General features: G+C 39.4%; 2 protein-coding genes across 6 annotated transcripts in view; both read right to left on the bottom strand.

The window, feature by feature from the left end:
• mtmr10.L (myotubularin related protein 10 L homeolog) overlaps positions 1 to 2,681 on the bottom strand; it is a 47,017-nt gene extending 44,336 nt beyond the window's left edge. Inside the window, 2 exon segments of the mRNA NM_001091102.1 lie at positions 1,970 to 2,030; positions 2,387 to 2,681. Of these exon segments, the coding sequence (NP_001084571.1) occupies positions 1,970 to 2,030; positions 2,387 to 2,443 (118 nt within the window). The 5' untranslated portion in view covers positions 2,444 to 2,681.
• Positions 2,682 to 14,298: 11,617 nt separating this feature from the next.
• Positions 14,299 to 24,960, bottom strand: part of LOC108710294 (transient receptor potential cation channel subfamily M member 1-like) — an 80,528-nt gene continuing 69,866 nt past the window's right edge. For 3 of the 5 annotated variants that reach the window (XM_041586741.1, XM_041586736.1, XM_041586740.1), the window contains exons 22-27: positions 24,710 to 24,884; positions 21,807 to 21,827; positions 20,641 to 20,785; positions 17,474 to 17,676; positions 16,919 to 17,051; positions 14,299 to 16,623 (exon numbers count right to left, since the gene is read on the bottom strand). In XM_041586741.1, coding sequence (XP_041442675.1) covers positions 15,327 to 16,623; positions 16,919 to 17,051; positions 17,474 to 17,676; positions 20,641 to 20,785; positions 21,807 to 21,827; positions 24,710 to 24,884 — 1,974 coding nt within the window. In that variant the 3' untranslated portion in view covers positions 14,299 to 15,326. Of the gene's footprint in view, positions 16,624 to 16,918; positions 17,052 to 17,473; positions 17,677 to 20,640; positions 20,786 to 21,806; positions 21,828 to 24,691; positions 24,885 to 24,960 lie in introns of all 5 variants that reach the window. The other 2 variants (XM_041586737.1, XM_041586739.1) reach the window with 2 other exon arrangements.

Here is a 24,960-nt window from a genome sequence, read left to right as displayed (position 1 = left end):
CAAATTTCAAAAAAGGGCACCCTGCCCCGAACTTTGCAGTATGTCCAATGGGCTTTGTGTTCCAGATTGAAGCCTAAAACCTGCTCTACCCCAATAAATACATTGTAACCAGCAGTCACCAGCACTGTTTTCATAAGAGTAGGCTGAGGAGTGCCGGTGGTCATACAGACCAAGACAAATCAGTATTATGTTATCACTGGAACATCTAGGGTCACAATTCTATGTGTGCATGGATACCGTTCCCAGCTATGCAATATAGAGCACTTCATATGGGATCTATTACCCAAAACACCTGCAACCTGTGGTTTTCTTGATAAGGGAGCTTACTGTGATGTGAAACAACACATAAAATAGAATTTATTTTAGCTAAGTTATCGACTACAAGGTACTGCCTTATTGCAGTGGGAAATGACATTCCCGTTTTTCAGAGCAAGGTTTTTGAAAACAGATTTATACATTTACAGCAATTCAGGTTCAATGCTAACCAAGTTACAGTTGACAAACTTCAAATAAGCAGAAATAGCCTTTTTCCCATATTAGAAAGATTGCTAAAGCTCAGCTGTACCCGCTCTAGCACTTTTTTCAAGGATGCAAATCAGTGCCTTGGACACAGGCAGATAATTAGTGTATAGCTGGCCATAGATGTTGAGATTTTTAAAAGATCAGATCCTGATCGTGAGACCACGATCATCTCAGAACGATCGTACGATCGTACGAATCTACCATCAACTAAAAAGACAAATTTACCAGGAAAACAAAGGGGAGCTGCCTGCTTGGCCCTGCAAACATAGAGAGATTGCACTGGGACCGACAAAGATTTTTTGACCTGGCCGATCAATTTCCCGACAGATGTCGGCCGAAAAATCGTAAGATGTACGATCGTTCGAATACCACTAACCGCACGATAATTTCGAAGGATTGGTCGGGCTTCCCTAAAATCGGTCGTTCGGCAAGAAGAATCGTCGCGTCTATGGGGACCTTATCTCACTGTGGTGTCTGCTACATTGACCCACTTTGCTATTCTGCGCATGCCCCAGACACTGATTTGCATGCAAGGGATCAGAAGAGAGAGGGCTGTAGTCGCAGAAGCATTCAGAGACCCCTTTTTGCATAGGAATAAAGTTGACTAAAGTTGTTGTTCTTCCATCATTAAATTAACAGTATTTTTCACACAGTATCACTATCAATGCCGATGTCACATTATCGCCACACTTAATGTTATCAGAAATGTATTATAAAGATGCGAAAATATTCAGCAGTGCTGTACAATAAATTGGTGTATAGACATAAAGATGGCTGATAATTACTACAAGGTAAAAAGGAGCCTGCTCAATAGAGCTTACAATCTAAAAGGAGTAAGGGCACGAGACCCAATGTGTAGTGGTGCGACACAAAGCATAAAATATTACTCAGCTATAAGTCTTTGTGGGTAGCTTTTCCAATAGGCCCCCTCCCCCACAGCGATCCCTAGGAGGCAAAGATAGGGGGGTTGCAAAATAAAGAGAAAATGCCATGCCTTCTCTCCAGCAGAAGAGCAACGCCTGCCCTCACATTCCATTTCAATGAATGGGGTTGCACAAATGTCAGCCCATTTCTGCATGGTGTATTGGCTTATATGAACCCCGCCGCCGTAATGCTTGATGCTCTCACTGCCCAATAAAAAAAGTGAATAAATCAATTTAATTAGAAGTGCCCATAAAACAAAATGATGTTTATAGAGACGGATCGGCTTAGATAATGATGTGATTTATGGGCAAATCCTTTCAAGCAAACTATTAGCAGATATTTACATTGTGTGCCCTCAGGACAATTTCCAAATAGTTGTCAATACAATGTGAATAAACAGCCTGCTTTTCTGTACTACATGTCCCAGCATTCTTAAATAGACCGGGAGATACAGGTTGGGCATGTCAGTGGCACATTAGCTTGCTTACATGTACAGATACATATTACTGACAGTCACACTCACCTGGCAGAAGGACCGGTTTCAACTTTTTTATCTTTGTCTCTGGATTTAGTTTGTCTTCTTGCTGCATAAATGAGATAAACAAAGCAAACTTAATCTGGGTGCCAACATACAGACCGGCAGGTGCATGCGACCCAGCAAACCTGCCATTCTCGTACTGCTGTTGCTGAACTGCAACTCCCATCATCCCAAAACTGAAAATCAACACTAAGCAGCCACAGGTTGCAAAATAGAGGCAAGTCTGGGGTGCACAGTTGTCTATACCCTACCAGGGATGCCATGCCACACCAACAGCAGCTCGGTTCCAACTCTGCTGCAACTCCCACCAGGCAGGCTGAGGTTGCTGGGAGTTGAAGCCATGGGAAGGCTTGAAATGCATGGGAGACAGCTGTGTAGTGCGAGACTACAGAAATCACTCACCTGAAGAGGCAGAAGGTAGGATTTAAAGGAAGGTTTGGGTTGCTTGAGAGAGAACATTGCTGAGCCACAAGTGGGGTTCCGTAGACTAGAGGACTGGAAGCCCAAAGGCAGCCGGAAGAGAAAACACAGAGTGCAGCTCCCGAGCACTAAAAGCTCAGTGCAGTCCGTCCACCACTCGTGCAGCCTGATTCATGACTGGGATCTTCTGGCTTTTGTTGCGTCTCAGGGCAGACATTTCCCTGTGTGCGAGTCTCTCCCACACGCACTGAGAATTTGCATTGATTTCCTGTGAGCCTGTCCCCCTTCTCTTTCCCAGGATGTGCACATGTGCAGAACTGCTGCGCTCTCCTCGTAAGTAGGGAGTCCACAGCGCCATCTGCTGACCGAATAGGACACTGCTGCCTGTGTCTTGCATTTCCTCCAGGTTTCTTCTTACTCTCCCCTCAGCTTGTTTACTTTCAGGCACAGGCACATGCTCCTTACCAGGACTGGACTGGGATTCAAAATAGGCCCTGGCATTCCTAGTACACAGAGGCCCAAACAGCCCACTTAATAGTCACTTTCTATGGCATCTTACAGCAGCCCCTCTGGCATTTGCCAGAACCCACAGATTGCCAGTCTGGGCCTGCTCCTTACAACACAATTCCAAATCCTGTTTAACTCCCATAATATTTCTTACTCCAATTTTGGTTCACTGCGCATTTTTGCTTCTCTGGTTCTACTCAAACGATGGAAGGTAATCTTGCTTTATGACAGGAATTTTATATATATATACTCCCCTGATCAGAGCCACTGACTCACAATAAGGGCTCTTACTCACTGGCGTTCTGACCTGCGCTCCCCTGCGTTCCGTTTTTTGGCGTTCAGCCGTAGGGGAGCGCAGGAATAGATGCATGTCATTATTTCAAATGGGGCTGTACTCACTCAGGCGCGTGTAGGCGCCAAACGCAGGAAAAATGCAGCATGTTGCGTCTCAACCTGCGTTCGGCGCTTACACGCGCCTGAGTGAGTACAGCCCCATTTGAAATAATGACATGCGTCTATTCCTGAACGCCATAAAACGGAACGCAGGGGAGCGCAGGTCAGAACGCCAGTGAGTAAGAGCCCTTAAGATCAGAATCAATTCCAGTTCATCTGATTAATAGCTCATAAACAACTAGTTGGGGCTCATTTATAAACACTGGGCAAATTTGCACCTGGCCAGTAACCCAGAAGCTTGCTTTCACTGTTCAACCTGCAGCTGAAAAAAGCTAATCATTGATTGGTTGCTATTGGTTACTGCCCAGGTGCAAATTTCCCAGTGTTTATAAATGAGCCCCAGTAGTGTATTGTTACTTAGAATGCCTGTGCTAACCTAACAAGTGAAAGGGATAAAATGGCAACATTGAAACGTCTAAGCTAAAAGTCCCTAATGAGAGGCCACTCTTTCTCTATGGACAGCTTTCAGAAGTAACTTAGAGCTTCTGGTTGGATGTGCCCTACTACACATGGACATCACTGCTTCACGACAAATTATTTAACCAAGGCCCACCATTAGATAGTGTTGTCTACCACAATAACTTTTTTCTTTTTTAAAGGTAATGCTTTATTTGTCTTCATTAACAATAAACATTAACAAGTCAATAAACAATTCTTTTTCGAACACATGTCACTTGATTTGATATACATAGTCTTATTTCTTTACATACGGATTGACTATACATATAAAGTGATTAGTTGCAACGGGGTTACCTTATTCACTCACCATGTCATCTCTTGGTTGAGTGCCAGGACCCGATTCCCACCAGGGGCTCCATATCTTTTCAAATTATGGGCGGTGCCTCTAGCTTCATATGTCCAAGGGTATAACATTGTTGACAAGCTTTATCCAGGAGTCCCTTGTGGGAGGGGTGGCTCCCATCCAATGCATGATTATGCATGTCTTGGCATAGTACAGTAATGCTCTAAATCTCATTCTTGCATGGGCAGGAGGCACTAGTTGGTCCACTACCCCCAGTAGACACACCAATTGAGAAAGTACCTGTGGAAAGTCAAGGGTGTTAGCTAGGGTGGCAATTACCTGAGACCAATAGGTGTTTATTATTGGGCATGCCCAAATCATGTGTATGAAATTGGTTGCTGGGGTTCCACAGCTGGGGCAAATATCATTGTTTCTCTTGCCCATAGCCTTACGTTTTAGTGGGGTTGTGAAGACTTTATACTGAATCAGTCTATGTCTGACTGGTATTATGCTAGTATACATTGTCTCTGTGACTTCATCCCAGTCGTCCTGTGTGAGCTCTGGTATCTGCAACTGCCATTTGTTTTGAGCTATATGGAATGGGGGGGGAGATACTAACTAATAGATTGTGGTATAGTCTGGACGCTTAGTAGGTTGTTCTACCAATGACTCTTCTAGTGCCAAGTAGGGTTGCCACCCGGCCGGTTTTTTACCAGCCTAGCCAGTAAAACACCTGCCAAGGCCGGGGCCGGTATTACAAATTTACCAGCAATGTAGTTGCCGGTAATTTGTAATACCCATAAGAAAAAGCCCTTGGCCCACCCCCAATTCGCTCAGTACTTACCTTTTTTTTTCAGGTTTCTGTCCATCGCGAGTGTTGCTCTGCACCCTTTTACATCACGACCCGCCCCTTTTTGTTCCCACCCCCCACCAGCCAGTAAATTTTTTTAGAAAAGGTGGCAACCCTAGTGCCAAGGTGGTCAAGGTTGGGGGAGAGAGTGCTGAATTGGGCCCTGAATACATGTCGGATTTGAAAGTACCTGAACAGGGTACTTTCCTGACTGTCTGGAGTATATTCGCCTTTGAGCTCTGGATATGAGATAAAAGTGTTATTTGTTAGCAGGTCTCCCAGGTGTTTAATTCTAGAAGAAGTCTCCTAGGTTTCAAAAGTGCGGGAGGTTAGAACCACAATAACTTTTTAAAAAAAATCTTATTAACCTGCATTTCCCTGTGCTAGATCTTTCAGGGGTTCCAGCACAGAGAAGCTGCCAGTTATTACATTCATAATCCTATAAAATGTCACACTAACAGTGAAATAAATAAAACCTATATCTTTTTACTTTACTGTAAATCTTTTATTTAAAATTGTTGGGGCAGTACTGCAATACATTTCTTGGAGGTGTTTAGCTAGAATGCAGGGTCACATGAAAGGGATCTTTGCTGTAGCCCACCAGTATCTTAAAAGGAGTCTGTAAGAAGGGAGTCCACCAAACAGGATACTTTTTTAGAGCTCTAAGCAACCTCAAGATTACCCCTTGAGCCCCTATCATCATCATCATAATAATATATTATTGGCTCAATATTGTTCCAGTTAAAAGGAAGGAAGAGCTGACCTTGGCTCCCAATGAGGAGGACACATTTCAATTTGTAAAGATCTCCATCTGCCATCCTAAAGCAAAAACTATAGAGAGAAGCACAGAACTTTGTCAAGACGAGAGGGCTGAATTTTCCACCAAGACACTGAAGGGACTTATCTGGACTTATACATCCTGTCTCATGGGAGGCAGCTAAACTTAAATGCTGGCTTCGGAACAGCATGACGTTGGCGCGTCATACATGCTGCTGGTGTAGAAAAGCTACAATTTCTTGTGCTGCTACAAATTCAATGTGCTGTAAGTATTACAGTTTAAGTGCTTATTATCTATTAAAATCTATAAAATAAACGACAAACATTACCTAAGGAGACAAAACATGCATAATGTTAGACTTATCAAAACAGGCATTAGCTGCGGCAATCACAGCAGTGAAGTTTTACTCCAACAGAAATGCCTGCAAATGATCAGTACTAGTTGTCTGTTTAGCCTTGATAAGGTAATCACTTTCAGCTTTCCTTCATTCATTTTCTTCAATACAGATTGAAAGCATGTTTACTATTATTATCATGTGGAATTACAAAGGACTGCCCAATATATCTCATACTAGTGGATATAGAATGGCACTAAAATATACTAATATGTGATTAAGAATTCCAGACAGTCTATGCAAGTCCTTAACTGTAGAGCCAATAAAACCCCCCAAACCATAACTGGTGCACATGGAATTTGCCATCCTTCTATGGGTTATGTGGGGAATATATACATGGAATTGCACTGTGCCATACTGCTATGAATCCAGGGGGTATTTATACATAGAATTGCCACCATGCCATCTTGAAATAAGTTCTGGGGTGTTAATACATGAAATTGCCACTCTGCTATGAATTCTGGGGGTATTTATAAAATTAAGTTGCCACTCTGCTATGAATTCTGGGGGTATTTATAAACTTAATAGAGATGCTCCGAATCCAGGATTCAGTTCGGGATTCAGCCAGGATTCTGCCTTTTTCAGCAGGATTCGGATTCGGCCGCATCCTTCTGCCTGGCCGAACCGAATCCTTATTTGCATATTCAAATTAGGGACGGGGAGTGAAATCGTGTGATTTTTTGTCACAAAACAAGGAAGTAAAAAATGTTTTCCCCTTCCCACCCCTAATTTGCATTTGCAAATTAGGATTCGGTTCGGTATTCGGCCAAATATTTTGAGAAGGATTCTGGGGTTCGGCTGAATCCAAAATAGTGGATTTGGTGCATCCCTAAAAATTAAGTTGCCACACTGCTATGAATTCTGGGGGTATTTATAAAATTAAGTTGCCATTCTGCTATGAATTTTGAGGCTATTTATAAAATTAAGTTGCCACTCTGCTATGAGTTCTGGGGGTATTTATAAAATTAAGCTGCCATTCTGCTATGAATTCTGGGGGTATTTATAAAATGAAGTTGCCATTCTGCTAAGAGTTCAAGGGATATTTATGCATGGAATTTTTATTGTGCCATCCTGCTTTCTGTGTGGGGGGTTTACAGAAAATACAGGGTTAAAGATCTTAGTACAAAGTTAATCCAAAAAAATGGTCCAATTGCATCTTGGAGTCAGGAAGAATTTTTTGATGCAAATTGGAGAAGCTTTTGAAGGGGTTGTTCTCCTTCCTTTGTATCAGCTAGAAGATAGACAGGTTTTAATTAGGCCAAAAGACTAGACGTGTCTTTTTTCAACCTAAATTACTATGATTATATATAATTATTATGCCGTGCAGTGGGATTGGTGAATTTGTACAACTGCCCCATTATAATATAACATTGCTGTCTAACTAGCAAGAAAAGGGATCCATATAGTGAGAGATATTTGAATTTTTCACATTACTAATGCAGTCACTGCATGGCTTTCCCTACTAAAGGTTACACAATGCTCCAGACCTACAGCTCCTCATACGTTGCATTTTGGTAGAGCAATAGAGTGAGGCAGTGGAGTGACTGTGCTCACTGATTCTTAATGCATTCTTGTACTTATACCCACTTTGTTTTATTGTATATTGTGCTTTGCCTGCCAGTATTCTCTATATCGTACTGCTCGTGGTGCCATTGTCCATTGCTGTCTATGTATGTATTTGGTGTGCCAGTGCCCTCTGCTTCTTACTATATAATGTTCATTATAGTTCTTGTGGTGCCTTCTCTATATTATGTTCTTGGGAGATCAGTACCTACTGCTTAGTATGTCTTTTGAGTATCTCACAGTCTCTGCATGTAATGTACTTTAGGTGCCAGAATCTTTTTTCCCCCATATGTGCTTGTAGTACAGTGCTACGCAATATGTTGGAGCTATATAAATACATGTTAATAATAATAATAATAGTGCAGCATTCACAGCTCTCAGTCAAAATTGTAAAATGTGGCGTTAATATCCCTGCTTGCAGTGCTAGACTTTAAGCAAATTTTGCCTCCACTGCTATGGTTTGATTTTCCTGAAAATTCAGTGAAAGCACATGGGAAAGTGGGCGGAGTCCAAAGGGAGTTGCCAAAAGGGGGCGTGGCAAAAATTGCAGTGGCGCGCGTAGCCCCAACCTGCTTCTGCTGCCTATGTCTGCCCCTGTTAATAGTATCTGTGCTCGCTGTGGTCACAACATACAGTATCCTGTAAGTTTTCTTTATTTTGCTCCATACTGAACATACAAAGACACTTAAAACATACATTGAAAAGATCATTTGACAGTTGGGCAGAATCAACACAAATGATAAATACCAGGCCCTTACAAACAAAGTCAAACCTTCCAAAGAAATGTAACATATTTGTTCCACAAGGAACATTTAGAGCAAGGTTTCTTAACCACAGTGCACCAGACTGAAATTCAGCCTCTGTCTGTTAATTTATTTTTAAAGGGATACTGTCATCGGAAAACATGTTTTTTTCAAAACACATCAGTTAATAGTGCTACTCCAGCAGAATTCTGCACTGAAATCCATTTCTCAAAAGAGCAAACAGATTTTTTTATATTCAATTTTGAAATCTAACCTGGGGCTAGACATTTTGTCAGTTTCCCAGCTGCCCCTGGTCATGTGACTTGTGCCTGCACTTTAGGAGAGAAATGCTTTCTGGCAGGCTGCTGTTTTTCCTTCTCAATGTAACTGAATGTGTCTCAGTGGGACATGGGTTTTTACTATTGAGTGTTGTTCTTAGATCTACCAGGCAGCTGTTATCTTGTGTTAGGGAGCTGCTATCTGGTTACCTTCCCATTGTTCTTTTGTTTGGCTGCTTGGGGGGGGAAAGGGAGGGGGGTGATATCACTCCAACTTGCAGTACAGCAGTAAAGAGTGATTGAAGTTTATCAGAGCACAAGTCACATGACTTGGGGCAGCTGGGAAATTGACAATATGTCTAGCCCCTTGTCAGATTTCAAAATTGAATATAAAAAAAATTGGTTTGCTCTTTTGAGAAATGGATTTCAGAGCAGAATTCTGCTGGAGCAGCACTATTAACTGATTCATTTTGAAAAAAATGTTTTTTCCCATGACAGTATCCCTTTAAGAAATTAAATAAATTTACAATTTTCTTTTTAAAGAGCTGAACTTTTACCCATTTCATTGTTGTGAACTCTTTACTCTTTGATAAATATGCCGCTATAACAGGGAGTTAACTTAGCAATACAAAAATTGGATCTGAATTTATGACCTTATTTGAATAATTATTCTTCTTAAGGAGGAAAGTGCAGTGTATGAAATGATATCTTGGAGCCCCACCTTAATAACCTGGTGATCCTTTTTTTGGTCCTCACCCATAGACAGAATCTATAATCAAGATAATTATATTTTACATATCTGTGAAATCTGGCTCTGCCTTGCAGATATGTGGAATTTCAACTATTAAATGTGCCTCTTACACCAAAAAGTACAATTTTGTTTAGTCTCACTTTAAGTTAAGAACAGAACATTCTAAAATTTCAATGGCATGACAAGTGCTGGATAGGTGGCAAGTGCTGGAGGGTCAGACACACAAGTCTTATATCAAAGATGACTTGGTTGTTTTGAAAAGATTATAGCCAAACTTTGGAATGACAGTGCTCAAGTCAGTTGTAAATGAAAGGGTACTGCTACTTTTTGTTCTATTTTTATAAACACTCTTTTATTCTTTGCCAAGATATTATTCAGTTCAATATTTAAGCTTTGTAACTTAGATGTTCGAAATCCCCAACCAACTATTTTGCACACATCTTTACTAGGATGAAGGGAATCATTCTCAGCTTTTTGTTGTTCCTTATACAGTTATTTATTCTGGGCACTGAGGAAATAATTGTTATGGGTGCATAAAAAAATTGTGCCTAAAATCTGCAAGATTTTAGGTAATGCCATGATTCTAAAGACAGTTTGGTATTTTGACAAATATCATAGCTCAATTCTCTTTATTATTTAGAGACAGGGCACACAGAGCATTGGCTCTGCTGCTCTTAGTCTGCGTATTTTTGCAGGCAGGCAAATGTAGTGGATTTTAGCATCAAAATGTTGATCTGGGTGCAGCACAGAAGAACGCTGATTAGAATGTAGGGGCTCATTTTCAGCCTGCGTTTATCAGCACAGTGTGGCCTTAGCTTAAAGGTGGCCATACACAAGCAAATTAAGTTGCCAATATGTGCCCTTTGAACTGATTCTGCAGCTTATCTGTCCATGTATTGAGTTCTCCTACAGGCCCACCCAACTGCTTGATAATCTAGCAGAAGTCTATCAATTAGGTTTGATTTTCCCATCGGATCAAGGTTGCCATCTGCCTTTATTGCTTAATTGTGTTTAGAATAGAGTAATGCCATTGCTAGTGTAGTTTTATCTTAGAAGTCCCTAAAGTTCCCTAAGGCTAGGCCAGACGTGTACAAAATCATCCTGCAGAATTGAGCAGACTGATGTCAGCCCCATCTGGCCCTAGTCTAATGCTATCCCTTAATTGTCTCATTATCACATTTCTTAAAATGACCCATCCCCTGCTAGGCCATTCTCTCCCCCGGGTGCCTCTTCTGTCTACCCCTTTTTCCGGCCCTAGTAGCTTGATAGAAGTTAACAGAAACAGTAAAATGAAAAAAATCCTTCACCTCCATATTACAAACTAAGAAAAAATATGAAGGTACTCACTGGACCTTTTTAATATTATCAGCTGTCTAAATCTCAAGTCTGGAATTTACATTTTTACCATTTCATGTGTTTTGTGGTTTGAGATTTAATTTCTGTTTATTCTGGATTTCCAAAGAATGTGCATATATTTAATTTCAAAAGAATAACGGAATGCCATGTGGCTGAAGAGAAATGGTCATCATTATCAAGTAAGAATGAATTAAACAGCTGAAAGTACCAGAGTGGAATTCACAGTGGACAAACCATTTTGGGAACATTTGGGCAACATTTTTGGGAAAATATGGGAAAACATTTTGTAAAATTAGGGAAAAGCATCCATTGAAATGCATTATTAATTGATGGAACCAGAAGATAACAGAATTCATCCTAATCTGATTTCTAAAAGTTTCAGCAGCAGAACATCTGAGGAACACCTAAGCACAAGAGGGCTTATTTACTAATGGTGGGGCATGACTTTAAATCAGGTCCAAATTGTGCAAAACTGAGCCTCTAAGTGCTTATTCACACAGAATTTGGACATAGGTCCAAATTCCGTGTGAATAAGCACCTAGAGGCTCAGTTTTGCTCCCCTTAGTGCACTTAAATCAGCTGCATGTGTAAATGACCCCCTTTATCCCTTTTTAAATGTAACTAAAATGTTTGTTTTTTTATGCCTAGAATACAGCATACCATTGTGGCTGCTCTAATACAAATAAACAAATGGAATAATGCTGTTAATAAAGGGTTTTTTTTCTGTAAAAAAGCATATGCCAAAATCCAGTGTTTTTTTGTGTATTACTTTTTTTACATTGTGTTTCCTGTGCTTACACAAACTGTGTGAGAGCACAAAGCAATGCAATAGATAGCACACAGACATTTTGCACACAGAGAGACAGTGCACATATGCTTAAGGGAAATATGTCAAGTAGCTCTTATATAAACTAACAGAAGAAATTCCTTTGAGCTGATGGCAGCTGTTATACCTGCTCCCCCCCCAACAATGTATAAATAGCAAAATGGTCATAAATACTAAAATAATAGTTTATGGGTTTTATATTTATCTCTGGCAGCTCACTATAATATTCTTTTATAATATTCTGACATATGATATAGATGATAAAGGTAGTACAGGTATTTTTTTATAGAGCCCATCTCAGCATATGGCTTTCTTTTATTATCTGGCCTGTTCCAGGTACTTTGTATCAGACATTTCTTTTAATAAATAAACACATAGAATACAGAGGTTTTTGCAGGAACTAGGAATACTGATAAGAATTATTAAAAAGTCAAGACAATATTCTCTAAAGCCTTGTGACAGTATCTTTTGTTTTTATGATACCTTCATGATACTGCTGAATGCACTGTATGGAACTGTCCCTTGCTCAAATGTCTTCTATTTTTGCAATATTACACTGACATACCATTGTACCCACTGCCCCCCTTCCATATGTTTAAACATACAAATTAATAAAACCTGTTTAAAAAAACCAAGCCAAAACTTATAGATAAGTAGCAAAGAGTTAAGGTGCTGTGCTTCAGAAAGGAAACCCAGAGTTTTTCTGGTATCATGGCAAGCCAGTCTGAGCCGGAACATACTGTAAGGGGAGTATTTGATACTAAACCAGTTTTTGGGTCATAAAGCAAACTCCCAGACATTACATAAGTTTTCTGATAAAATGGTTTAGAAACAGTGGATTAAGGTAAAGTATGCAGAATATCGGTGCAAAAGCCTTTTTATTGCTTGACTATCCAAGATAAAATAGGGCACTAGACACATTGTTATTATAATGACTGCTAAAGAAGAGAATCCTTGGGATAATGTTGTCTTTAACAGACTACAACTATCTTGGAAAAAGATACAAAAATTACCAGAGTGTGTATTCCTGTGAGGTTTGAAGTGACCATGCCACAGCTCCATTCCTATATTTAAATACACAACACCCTATTTTTGGTCTGTGAATGCCTTGTATATTTGACGGCAAACTAGTGCTGGAGTACTTCAGGACAGTTAGCCTAAGACAAATACAAAAGTTGTGAATAGTGATGAGAAAGAATTTTCACCGAGTTTTGCAGCAAAAAAATTAGATGCACAGCATCACGCAAATTTGACGCCCATAGACTTTGACGCATTTTTGCCGTTTCACGGATTTTGGCCGAAACAGGTCAGATTCACCACCTTACTAGTTGTAAATAGATATAAGTAAAACTATTCAGCAAGTTCCAAAATTCTCTTTATGGACCTGGAGGGTTAATTCCCTTCCAGTCAGAGCCTCATGGTGCAGAAACCCTGTTTGGGACTACAGGGTTTCCTAGGAGGCAAAGCCTTTGTGTTGGTGCAGCATGGCCAATCCCAAAAGGTGTCACTAGGTGTCGCTGCTGCACCCTATAAAATGAGATTGCCATGTGCTCACAGCCATTACTGCTGGAGGATTTCTGCTGATTGTATTTCACTAAGGAGATGGGGTAGTGACCCCATGCCTAGGAGCTCGATCAGGAGGGTCTGAATTTTCCAAACTGAATGTGGAAATGCTCGCGCTATATACAGTGCTGGGAGCTACAGTTCAGCTACGGAAAGCTGCATGTGCTTCATGAAATGGATTCATTGCTGTGGATGCCTGCTCCAGCTCTGGATGAGCCTAACCATCTGTGTGAATCCCCAGGGTAAGGTGTGCCCAGGGGAGAGTAGATCCAGCATGGTTTGTATGTGACACAGGCTGTTTTGTAGCCATTACCTAACCAGAGGGAAAGGTATTTTGGACTGTTAGCGCTGCCTGGGACCAAGTGTGCTCATTTGGGGGAAAAGGGACTGAGACTCTGATTCTGCCAAAGGGAGTAGTGCGGGACTTTGCCTGGCATGGAGGGCTAGGAAATGGACTGCCACAAGTTCCCAGGGGAGTGGGTTATATTTGTATGATGTAAATGGCATTTTTACTTACCCATTAAATTTACACTTTCTGTATATATAGTTGTTCTTTTTTATAAAAGCAAAGTGTGTGTTCAATGTTATTCCTAATGGGCCACCCGCAGGTGTATTCCCAGATCCCATTAGGTGTTGGCACTGCCGGAGAAGAATTCCCAGTACCCTTTCACCTTGCAAAGGGGACTCAGGACCTATAATTCAGTAATAATGTACAACCTTGGAAACAGGGAGGTCGCCAAGAGGGTGTTACATCTCTTAAATCATTTATTTCAGGATTAGGTAGAGAATAGGACACATCTACGTTCAAAGCAGGCCCTTTCTGTTTAAGTACTTTCTGTAAGACAGACAAGGCTATAATATAAAAGACTATTAACAGGCCTGGATTTTTGGCAAGGCCACAAAGGCCAGGGCCTAGGGCGGCAGAATTTGGGGGGAGGCATGCCGCCCAGCCGCATTGCAATTAGCTACTAGCACTGGAGACGCACATCAGTCTATATGATATGATATATAGATAAAATATTTTTAACCATTTTTAAACCAATTGAATACACCAGGACAAAAAATATGAAGACATAGAAACATGTGTGGCAAAAAGTTATTTTATTTTACAAAATTTAGCACCTTATTTTGGAAAGACAAATAGTTCTATAAAGAGACAGAGAAGAAGAACAGTGGTGTTGTAGAGATGGAAAGAGTGCATAGGCTAAAATGTGCTTGTCAGAGTCACCATAATACTGTTATTATAATCTTATTATAAATAAGATTGGAAAAATATTGGAAGAGATATTAATTGTGCTTATGCAACACCATTTTTTAGAGTGATGTTATAAGTTTGGCATGCCTAAAGTCAAGATACTTAAAATTCTTATAAATGAGATGGGCCATGGCTGGGATCAGAATAAGAGAGAATGCCATAGTTCTTATATACTACATAAATTAATAGTGGTCAAGGAGAAGAACAGAAGGCAAGCCGATAAGCCAGACTGGGGCAACCACACTTCATGAAAAACACAATATTGAAGAGCACAGATCCAGATCACCTTTATACATAAAGTATTACAAAGGCCATGTGGAGCCAAAAACATTGTTGCGCAGACCACTATAATGTGTCTATTTTTGCGAATAGAGGCAGTTCTAATAGAATTTGGATCTGTGCTGTTCAGTAGAGTATTTTCAATATAGTGTTTTTCTGTCTATTGTGGGATGTTCTGACTACTAATACACATTAATCATGTTTTCAAGGCATAAAAGTATTCTTATCATTCTCCTGTTGCAGCCCTCTTTCAGTGGTATCATTTTATCCTTATGGCACATGATGTGACCCTCTAATGAGAAGAAAACTACATCTAAATACGGTATATGGGTAGGGGGTACAGAGAAGACCATTGGACCACTGAGGCTGAATGAAAATAGGTGAAAACTGGAAAACAATTAAATCACCTAATCTGGCTTCACTAAGGAGCCTAGGTGGCATAACTGAAAGCATGATGCCCTCCACATGCAAGTATTAACTGGGTTTTCATCTCAAGGGCTGTTTAACTGGAATTGATATTTTTATGGGGACACATTTATTTAGTGTTTTTGTAAGGTAAATGGCTAAACTATGATGTGCCAATATCAACATTCTGTTTCTGCGGAGACATTTTCTTGTTCAGTTTTTGTGTCCTCTGCTACACTACCGCATGCCACCACAATGTTCATAACACTACTGGCATGACCAGGTCTCTCTAGTTTATCTATTAAGAACCGGGACTTTCCTGTGTGGCTATGTAAACTTTTTGACCTTGGGGAAGCAAATCCACAAGTCCTGTCTAATTGCACAGACAGTAAGTTTTTAGATTCTGTCCTTTCAGGAAAAGGTGTACAAGGATGTGAGGCACTGTTTCCCGTTTCTCCAATATCACTGTCCTCTTCAGTGTCTGTTAATAAAGACTTTAATTCTGCTTGGATCTCAGCATCTGATATGACATTTGTAAGCTCGGGACTCAACTTTTTTGAAGAGTCTCCTTGGTAATTCCACCGGTCAGCCCACTCTTCCAGTGATGTAGGACACATTTGATCCATGACTGCACTGTATTCTGTCCAATTGTTGACACCACCCATCAGTTTTACACCTTGGGTAAAGACAAAACTTCTAGATTTAGTCATGGTAGTTTGGCAGGTATTAAAGGACTGACCTGCATAATATTTCATAGCTTTAGATCTCTCCAGGGGAAATGAAATAGTTGCTTCTAACTTTGTTCTTTCTACAGTGAAATGAGAGTTAGCAAATTCTGATTCAGAAACGGCTGTTGCTTCGGCTCCTGACTGACCATTTGTAACAGTATCTGTTTGGCTTAAATACTGGATACTTGGAATTTCACTATTTGTTTCCTTCTTATCACACTCTGGAATCCAAATATCTATGCAAGAAATTGGTCTTGTACTTTTGGAAACAATTCCTAAGGTGACTTTATTGGCATCCTTTGTTGCTACTGGATTAGTGCTTGAAGCATAACGGAGACTTGCCTGGTGTGGTACCAACTGTGCCTTATTATCTTGTTCTCCTTTCTCTGTCCTCATCCCAAATGAATTGGCTTTTCTACGTAACCCCAAAGCTGGTGAAACTGAACCTGTGCTGTCATCACATGTCACTTCATCTGCTTCTACATGGTATTTGTAAATGCTGTTGCCATCGGAGCTGTTCACACTGCCTTGCCGCAGGAGATAAGCTGCATCGCACACAGAGGATGCACGAGAGCGTTCGTTAATCAGCTCTGACTTATCAATACCAGCAAGTTTCTCCAGAGCATTTACCATTCTCCCTGAAAGCTCTTCTAGTTGAGAGAGTCGAAGATCTACAGTTTGCAGAGAAGCTTTCATGAAGTGCTCCCTTTCATTGACTTCTTCTAACCTCATGGACATATTTTCAACTCTGAAAGCAAAACAAGGCAGTATATCACTACAAATTATATTCATTCTATAAGCAGGTAAGGAGAACAAATATGTAGGACCTTCCCATTTAGTTGGAGAGGCGGCAATTGCACACCACTATACCACTATGTGAGTATTGCATCTTACAGGATGCAGAAGTAAATAAAGCCCCAGTCCTGCCTCTGTTTTTAAAATCACATGAGTTTTTAAACTTTAAATATGCACAATAAATATCTCTGAATGTTTTTGCCCCTTCAGCCTTCAACATCACTGATTGCTACCTTAACCCATGTTACCTTTCTGAAGTGACTCTGATCCGTTCATCATTGGAAGACTGCTGTTCATCTTCTTTCTCCTGGAAATATTCCTCAACACATTGTTCCTCAAATTCATACAGTTTCTTCAGTTCTTCATCATTTAGAAACAACTCTGTAAGCAATCGGAGCACATACACATAATCTTTGGTACTGTGATTAATCATACTGAAAATGAATTGCAATGGAGAGCCATTTGGTAAAAAAAGAGATGCGCCTATGCCTATGGTCCCTATCACATGCATACCCACTAGGCTCAATGTTATCAACATCCAGTTAACTCTCCTGTATGTTTTGGAGAAATCAGAAATAATTGTAGCAAACCCCCAAGATCTTGTAGAAAACAAACATTCAAGCTGTTTGCAGACGTGCCCTGGCTAACCTCAAACCTAGAAGTGCTAACCTTAGTACCACTACTGCTTTTGTGGAGCAAAGATTATATTATTATCTTCTGCTAACAATAAATCATTGTTTAATGTATACCAGTCATTTACCCTAGCATATTATGTGAACTGGAAGAAAAATATTTTAACATACTCAGGCCTCTGTCACGTTCATCCTGATCCCCTTCCTGTATCTTCTTGCACCGACAGCAAACACGCTTCAAAATGATATAGAGGTGGCTGAAGATTATCATGGGAGGTGGCAGAACTGGGCGGTCATTAAAGGTCATGATTAGCTGATAACGCTGGAATTTCCACACTTGGTTTGAAATTGACTTTATTTCAGAAAATGTATTGCTGCAAAAATCATAGATATACAAACAAATCAGTCTTTCCATTATCTATCATATTATATAAAGCCACCATTTAGTATAAAACCACATATTTCCACCAAATGCGATACTTATCCTTTAAATGCTACTTAAGGGCACATTTACTAAGGGTCAAATATCGAGGGTTGATTAACCCTCGATATTCGACCACCGAAGTAAAATCATTGGACTTCGAATATCGAAAGGATTTACCACAAATACTTCTATCGATCAATCGAAGGATTTTCCTTCGATCAGCAATAGCTTAGAAAATTTATGGGGAAGGTCCCCATAGGCTAACATTGGAGCTCGGTAGGTTTAAAGTGGCAAAGTATGTAGTCGAAGTTTTTTTTAAAGAGACAGTACTTCGACTATCGAATGGTCAAATAGTCGAACGATTTTTAGTTCGAATCATTCGAATTGAAGTCAAAGTCGCAGTTGAAGGTCGAAATAGCCTATTCGATGGTCGAAGCACCCAAAAAAAACTTCGAAATTCAACGTTTTTTATATTCGAATCCTTCACTCGAGCTTAGTAAATGTGCCCCTAAATGTCTATTTTGTCTGAAAAAAAATCATTATTTTTCTGCAAATGCACACTGCAGTACAATGTATATCATTCTAATTTCATCTCTATAAAGGTTTGGCTTAAATATCCTGCTTTTGTACAGTATATACCTAATGGTATTGGATTTGTAAATAAAAAATGTCTGGCTCATTTGTTATTAAATGCCATATTTTATTATCCATAAATTAAAAGGAATTGGCACTGGAGGTCAGCCTCACCATTTTGTAAATACAACATTTGTAGTTTTGGCCACAACTTTGGTCATCTTATTAAATTATCATCATTTAATTACCCATCAAACACTAGACTTAGAGGGAAGATACTTGTATTATATATTGTAAAATAAAAATATATAATATATGGGAAAAAGATCAGAGGCAAATCAAAGTGGACAAAATGAGCAAAAGCTTCTTTTTATTATCATTGTCAAGCAGCAGATGGCAGAATTGCTCTCAGATGCTGTTTTTACTGCCATGGAATATAACTGCTTGAAAAAAATTAGCTTGGCAGTGCACAGTTTCCCTAACAAGCTTACTCTGCCATCTGCTTTTTCTTAAACAGACACTGTCTGCTTCAGTAACCTCTACCTTGTCTGCTACAAACAGGTGAATCCCAAACTTTATCCCATGGTGCTCACAACACTTCAATGTTCAAACGTTTCGGGACCGCATGGCCCTTCCTCAGTGACCACTGGCAGTGAGCACCATGGAATAAAGTTTTGGATTCGCCCGTTTGTAGCAGACAAGGTATTGGCTTTCCATTTATTTTTGACTATTTCACTGGCGAGTGGCTAGGCCAGAGCCTCTACCCAATTCCCCTATCTGGACTTTAATGAGTGCTTCAGTAACCTGACAGGCAAGCTATAGGAAATGCTGCTGCCCACACAAGGCAGATACATCTAGAATTAAAGGGATGGTTCAACTTTAGGGTAAGGGCACACGGGCAGATTCGGGGAGATTAGTTGCCCCGGCCACAAATCGCCTCTTCTTCGGGGCAACAATCTCCCCAAACTGCCTTCCCCCTACCTTCCGGCCGGCTAGAATGAAAAATCAAAAGCGGGATGGCACAAGCGGCGCTTCATTTTCCGAAGTTGCCTCACGAGGAAACTTCGGGTGACTTCGGAAAACAAAGCGCGCGCGAGTGGCATCCCACTGGCGATGTTTCATTATAGCTGCCGGGAAGGCAGTTCGGGAAGATTGTCGCCCCGAAGAAGAGGAGATTCATCGCTGGGGAAACTAATCTCCCTGAATCTGCCCGTCTGCCCTTACTCTGAAGTTAACTGTCAGTATGTTATAGAATGGCCAATTCTAAGCAACTTTTTAATTGGCCTTCGTTATTTATTTTTACTCGTTTTTTTTCATTTGTCTTCTGTAATTCTTCTAAATCTTTCCACCTTTCAAATGGGAGTGACTGATCCAATCTAAAAAACAAATGCTCTGTAAGGCTACAAATGTATTGTTTTTGCTACTATTTTTTTTTGCTCATCTTTCTATTCAGGCCCTCTCCTATTCATATTCCTGTCTCTCATTCAAATCAATGCATGGTTGCTATTGTAATTTGGACCCTGGCAACCCGATTACTGAAATTGCAAACAGGAGAGCTGATGAATAAAAAGTTAAATAACTAAAAAACCACAAATAATAAAAAATGAAAACCAATTACAAATTGTCTCTGAATATCACTCTCTACATCTCACTAAAAAGTTAATTTAAAGGTGAACAACCCCTTTAATTGTTATCCATAGAACGTTTGCATTTTTAAGCATTGCTGGCTTTAAGTTTTTCAACAATGGTCAAAAACACAGTGGACGTCATTTAGTAACTGCAGGTGTTGTGCTAAACTGGTTAATAATTTACATCTATAAGTGCAGGGAGTACTAGCATCATGGCCCTGTATCATTTAGGGCCACTTTTGTAGTTCTTAGTGTACCTATGCCTTAGCACATATTAATGAGGTACAATGGACAACACATACTGCTATAGGCTCAAAGGAACCCTATACTTTGCAGCTGACTGACAATAACCAGGTTAAGTACCCACCACCTATGCTTTTCTTTTGTTTGTGGTGGTCTAAAAGTGGACATGTAGAGAATGCTCACACCTTCCTACTGCTCACTTATGCTGGAGCAATTGGTGCACAATTCACAAGTGGCACAAATTTCATATATTGGCATATCACTTGCACCTAGCAGCATAAAATTTTCATTCTTCTATGTAACACTGCCGCAAACCCATTTTTTATTATGCATTTCGCCTACTAGTATCCTTTTACATTTTCTACAAGTCATATCCACCTAAAGAAATAGCCCAAAGGGCATATTGTAGATAGTTACTGAGCTGACTTTCTACTCTACAGGCGTTATCTGCATCTTTATTTGGGACTTACTTGAACACTGCTATCAGTAAGTTTACTAGAAGAATATTTGCTACCAAAAGATAACATGCCATGAGTGCTGGAGTTAACCATGCTCCAGGGATACATGGGGGAAGGCGTTTTCCATCCTCATCATATAGATTATCACCACAGGGTGCTGTCAAATAAAAAAAATATATGTACATAACCACAACTTCCTATTCATTTACAGTATATGAACTATGATTAATCCAGAGTTTTGTAAAATGCACTGTATGTATGCTGAGTTTTTAGGGTAAAAGCAAGAACTACTATTAACAATCACTGATGAGTGTTAAACCAGAACAAAACGTAGTAACATAAGAATATGTCTAGGGCTCCTGGCAAGCTAGCATTAGCTCTTTGATTTGCTGCTAACTGGAATCTCTGCCAGCTATAATCATTTGAGCTAATGCAAGGGTATGTTTAATACAGGCAGTCCCAAGGTAATGTACTAGATAGGTTCTGTATGTTTGTTTTTAAGTTGAATTTGTATGTAATTTGAAACATATACAATTACTTATTAGATAAAAGAAGACAGGTTTTGTCTTAAAGGGGACCCTTCACCCCAAGAAATATTCCAAATACTATTTTATCACATTAGATAAAATGAACTTTAATTACACTACATAAATAGTTTATATCTTGTTTCCTTTTGGTATGGGAACTCATAATTAGTGATGGGCGAATTTATTCTCCAGGCGCTTATTCGCAGCGAATTCCTGCCGGCAAATAAATTTGCGAAACCGCCGTGAAAATGGGTGCCGGCGTCCAAAAAATGGACACTGGTGTAAAAAAACGAGACAATGGTGCCGTTTGGCTAATTTTTTGCAGTTTCGTGAATTTCGCTAATTTTTCGGCGAAACGCCCCAAATTCGCCCATCACTGCTCATAACTATAGCAAGCAGGCAGAAGCCATTTTGTGGACACTGTTATTTAAATGCTAATATAGGCCAAGCAAACCACAGTGCATTACTGTAATAGCTTCTGTTCGTAAGTATGAGCTTTATGTAAGACAGGTGTATGTAACTTGAGGACTGCCGGGATTTTTCCATACTACGTACATTTATATTTTGTATTGCCCATTGTTTGATAAATAATAAATTCTGGTTTGTCAGACAAGTATATAAAACTTTTGTGTAATTTTGGTGGAAACTTACGATTAATCTCCATTGCATAAACTGTTCAAAAAAAAGGCAGCATGTATTGGAAAGGAGAAAGAAAAGCATAATAATATAATAAAGGATGAATATCATCTAAATAAGCAAATCAATGAATCCATGGTAATGTTGATAAATTATACTAGCAGAAATCATATAAAGAAAGATAAATTCTAAAATATGTACTAGCAGATGATCATAGTAAGTCTAAGAAAATTCATAGCAAAGTATGATTGTGGACATAGAGAGTTTGTCATCTGTAGGGGAAGATTTATCAAAATGTTCTTTCCTGCCAAGTGGTGCACATGAGTATTGATGTTGAGGTTTTTATCAAGTCTTTATCATTCTTTCACTTGAGTGTAATAAAGCCTGAGAAAATGTTTGGAGAATTCCTGGAAGGTTCTCTTTAGACTTTAAGGGGCCGATTCACTAACTTCGAGTGAAGGATTCGAAGTTAAAAAACTTCGAATTTCAAAGGTTTTTTTGGGCTACTTCGACCATCGAATGGGCTACTTCGACCTTTGACTACGACTATCGAAGGATTCGAAGTAAAAATCGTTCGACCATTCGATAGTCGAAGTACTGTCTCTTTAAAAAAAACTTCGACCCCCTAGTTCGCCATCTAAAAGCTACCGAAGTCAATGTTAGCCTATGGGGAAGGTCCCCATAGGCTTGGCTAACTTTTTTTGATCGAAGGATATTCCTTCGATCGTTGGATTTAAATCCTTCGAATCGTTCGATTCGAAGGATTTAATCGTTCGATCGAAGGAATTATCCTTCGATCGTTCGGTCGAACTATCTGCGCTAAAAATGTTTAAGAACCCTAGGCTGGAAAAGCTGCTCTTATACTATTTGGTGTGTAAAACCACTATATATTAAGCTCATGCCACTAGAATAAGACACAAAAGCATACCTTCCAACATTTGAAAAATGTAAAGAGGGATAAAGGGTAAAAAGGGACAAATTAGGGATGGGAAGGGGAAAATATTTTTTACTTCTTTGTTTTGTGACAAAAAGTCACATGATTTTCCTCCCCGCCCCTAATTTGCATATGCAAATTCGGATTCGGTTCGGCCAGGCAGAAGGATTCAGCAGAATCCAAATCCTGCTGAAAAAGGCCGAATCCTGTCCGAATCCCAAACCGAATCCTGGATTCGGTGCATCCCTAATTTTTGGCAACATCCTCTAAGTACCACATCCATTTTACAAAATTTGGCAGGTTATGGAAGGTTTGAACACATTTCTGGGGGGTTTAGGTACATCTTTTATGTGTTATAACAGTTTTGCTAATGAAGGTGAAATTCCCCTTTAAGCTGTGAGTCTCAGTTCCCCCTTCAGCTTATTTTATTAGTTACAAATGTAAGTGCAGATTTTAGAAACATTGTATATTTTTCTGGCGTCAGTGCAGAAGATCAAATTTATTTAAAAAGGCAGGTAGAAAGTATGTCTACGACAAGCTCTTTCTATCGAAATTTTTTAAACATGGGGTCTTCCACCCAAAAAACATTTTTTTAAGCATAATGAAAATGTAATTCTAAAGCATCTTTCTAATATCCATCCATTAAAGATGCCTGACTTCTTAAATCAATGTAATAGAAGTCAGTTCTCCTCCTGTTCTTTTAATCAGCTTTATTCAGCTGACTTGCAACATTGTTAATGGGTCAGAGGCAGGAGTGCAAAGAATGTAAAAGGATAGATAATTCTTTTAATAGCAATTATATTTTCTAAATTTATAATTAATATATATTGTAAATTTGCTTAGCGTTAGATCTGCTTTAAGTGTTACTTGAAGTTATTAAACCTGACTGTTTTGAAAACTTGATGGCCCCTTCTCAACCTGTCAGAGTTTCTAATGCTAGTGGAGTGTGTTTACAAATCTTGTTGCATATATCAGTATATAGCACTGTTCTCACAGTTAGTAAAAATAATATAGCCTCACAATGAATGGCACTCCTGAATAACCCATTAGATGGTCAATGTATTCATTCTTAAATTAAATCTTGTTTATTCAGATTGAAAATATGGGAACTGGTTTATTTTTTCATCTTACAACGGCCATACAGTATGGTAAAACAAAAAACACACAGTATCTATTTGTTAAGCATTCTATTGCATCATAATTTTTTCAAACTTTGAAATTTCTCTCTAAGAAAGGTAATCCTCAGGGCAGTGCATAGCCCTAGGCTAGTTTTTGAAGAAATTCCTTCTCCAGAAGACTTTATTAGAATCTAGAGTCTTGCTTTTTTCTTTAAGGGTCTTAGTGGCATGCCTTTCCAGCTATGTGACCCTGCACTAACTTTGACAGCACATGCAGCTGTAGCCACATATGTAATGAGGCAATACAGGTTTGGGACCTGTTATCCAGAATGCTCAGGACATGGGGTTTTTCCAGATAAGGGAATTTAGATCTCCATACCTTAAGTATACTAAAAATAATTTAAACACTAATTTAAATCAATAGTATTGTTTTTTGCCTACAATAAGAATTGATTATATATTGTTTAGGTTCAAGTACAAGATGCTGTTTTATTATTAAAGGAAAATATGAAATACATTTTAAAATGTGAATTATTCGATTTAAATGGAGTCTATTGGAGACAGCCTTTTCATTATTCAGAACTTGCTGGATAATGGGTTTCTGGATATTGCATCCAATACCTGTACTCATCTTGCTCTGTTTTTCTGGGAACCCAAAGAATATTCCCCATTTAACCGAAACCCTAAAATGCAGCCTTGGGTCGCACTGTGTTAGCAACTGAAGAGGCATGAGGGTTTCTGTTATAAGAGTTACTGATGAGTTACACAATTCACAATATGCTTTCCAAATTAAAACAGATATTGTGTTAATTTGGACTGATCATCTGCTTTTGCAACTGGAGTCTTACTATGAATTCTAGTCTTACGGTCTATCTGGTCTGCAAACACTTCTCCGTAGATCATCCAATAAGGCGTGTAAAAGATGTTCCGGGCAAGTCTCCACGATGGCTCTTCATCTGGGTGCAGGATTGCCTGACGCGCTACACCAAAGCTCATCAGTACCACCAGCATAATGATCACAAAGTACAGCATGTCAATCATCTGTAAAAAAGTAGGTCATTGATATACATCATTAGTAAAGCATCATTTCCCACTAAGGACATACTCTTCCCACCAG

This window comes from Xenopus laevis, chromosome 3L, assembly GCF_017654675.1.
Source record: "Xenopus laevis strain J_2021 chromosome 3L, Xenopus_laevis_v10.1, whole genome shotgun sequence".
Taxonomy (NCBI): Eukaryota; Metazoa; Chordata; class Amphibia; order Anura; family Pipidae; genus Xenopus; species Xenopus laevis.
Note: the sequence above shows the minus strand (reverse complement) of the source record. Positions and strands in the feature narration are given on the sequence as shown.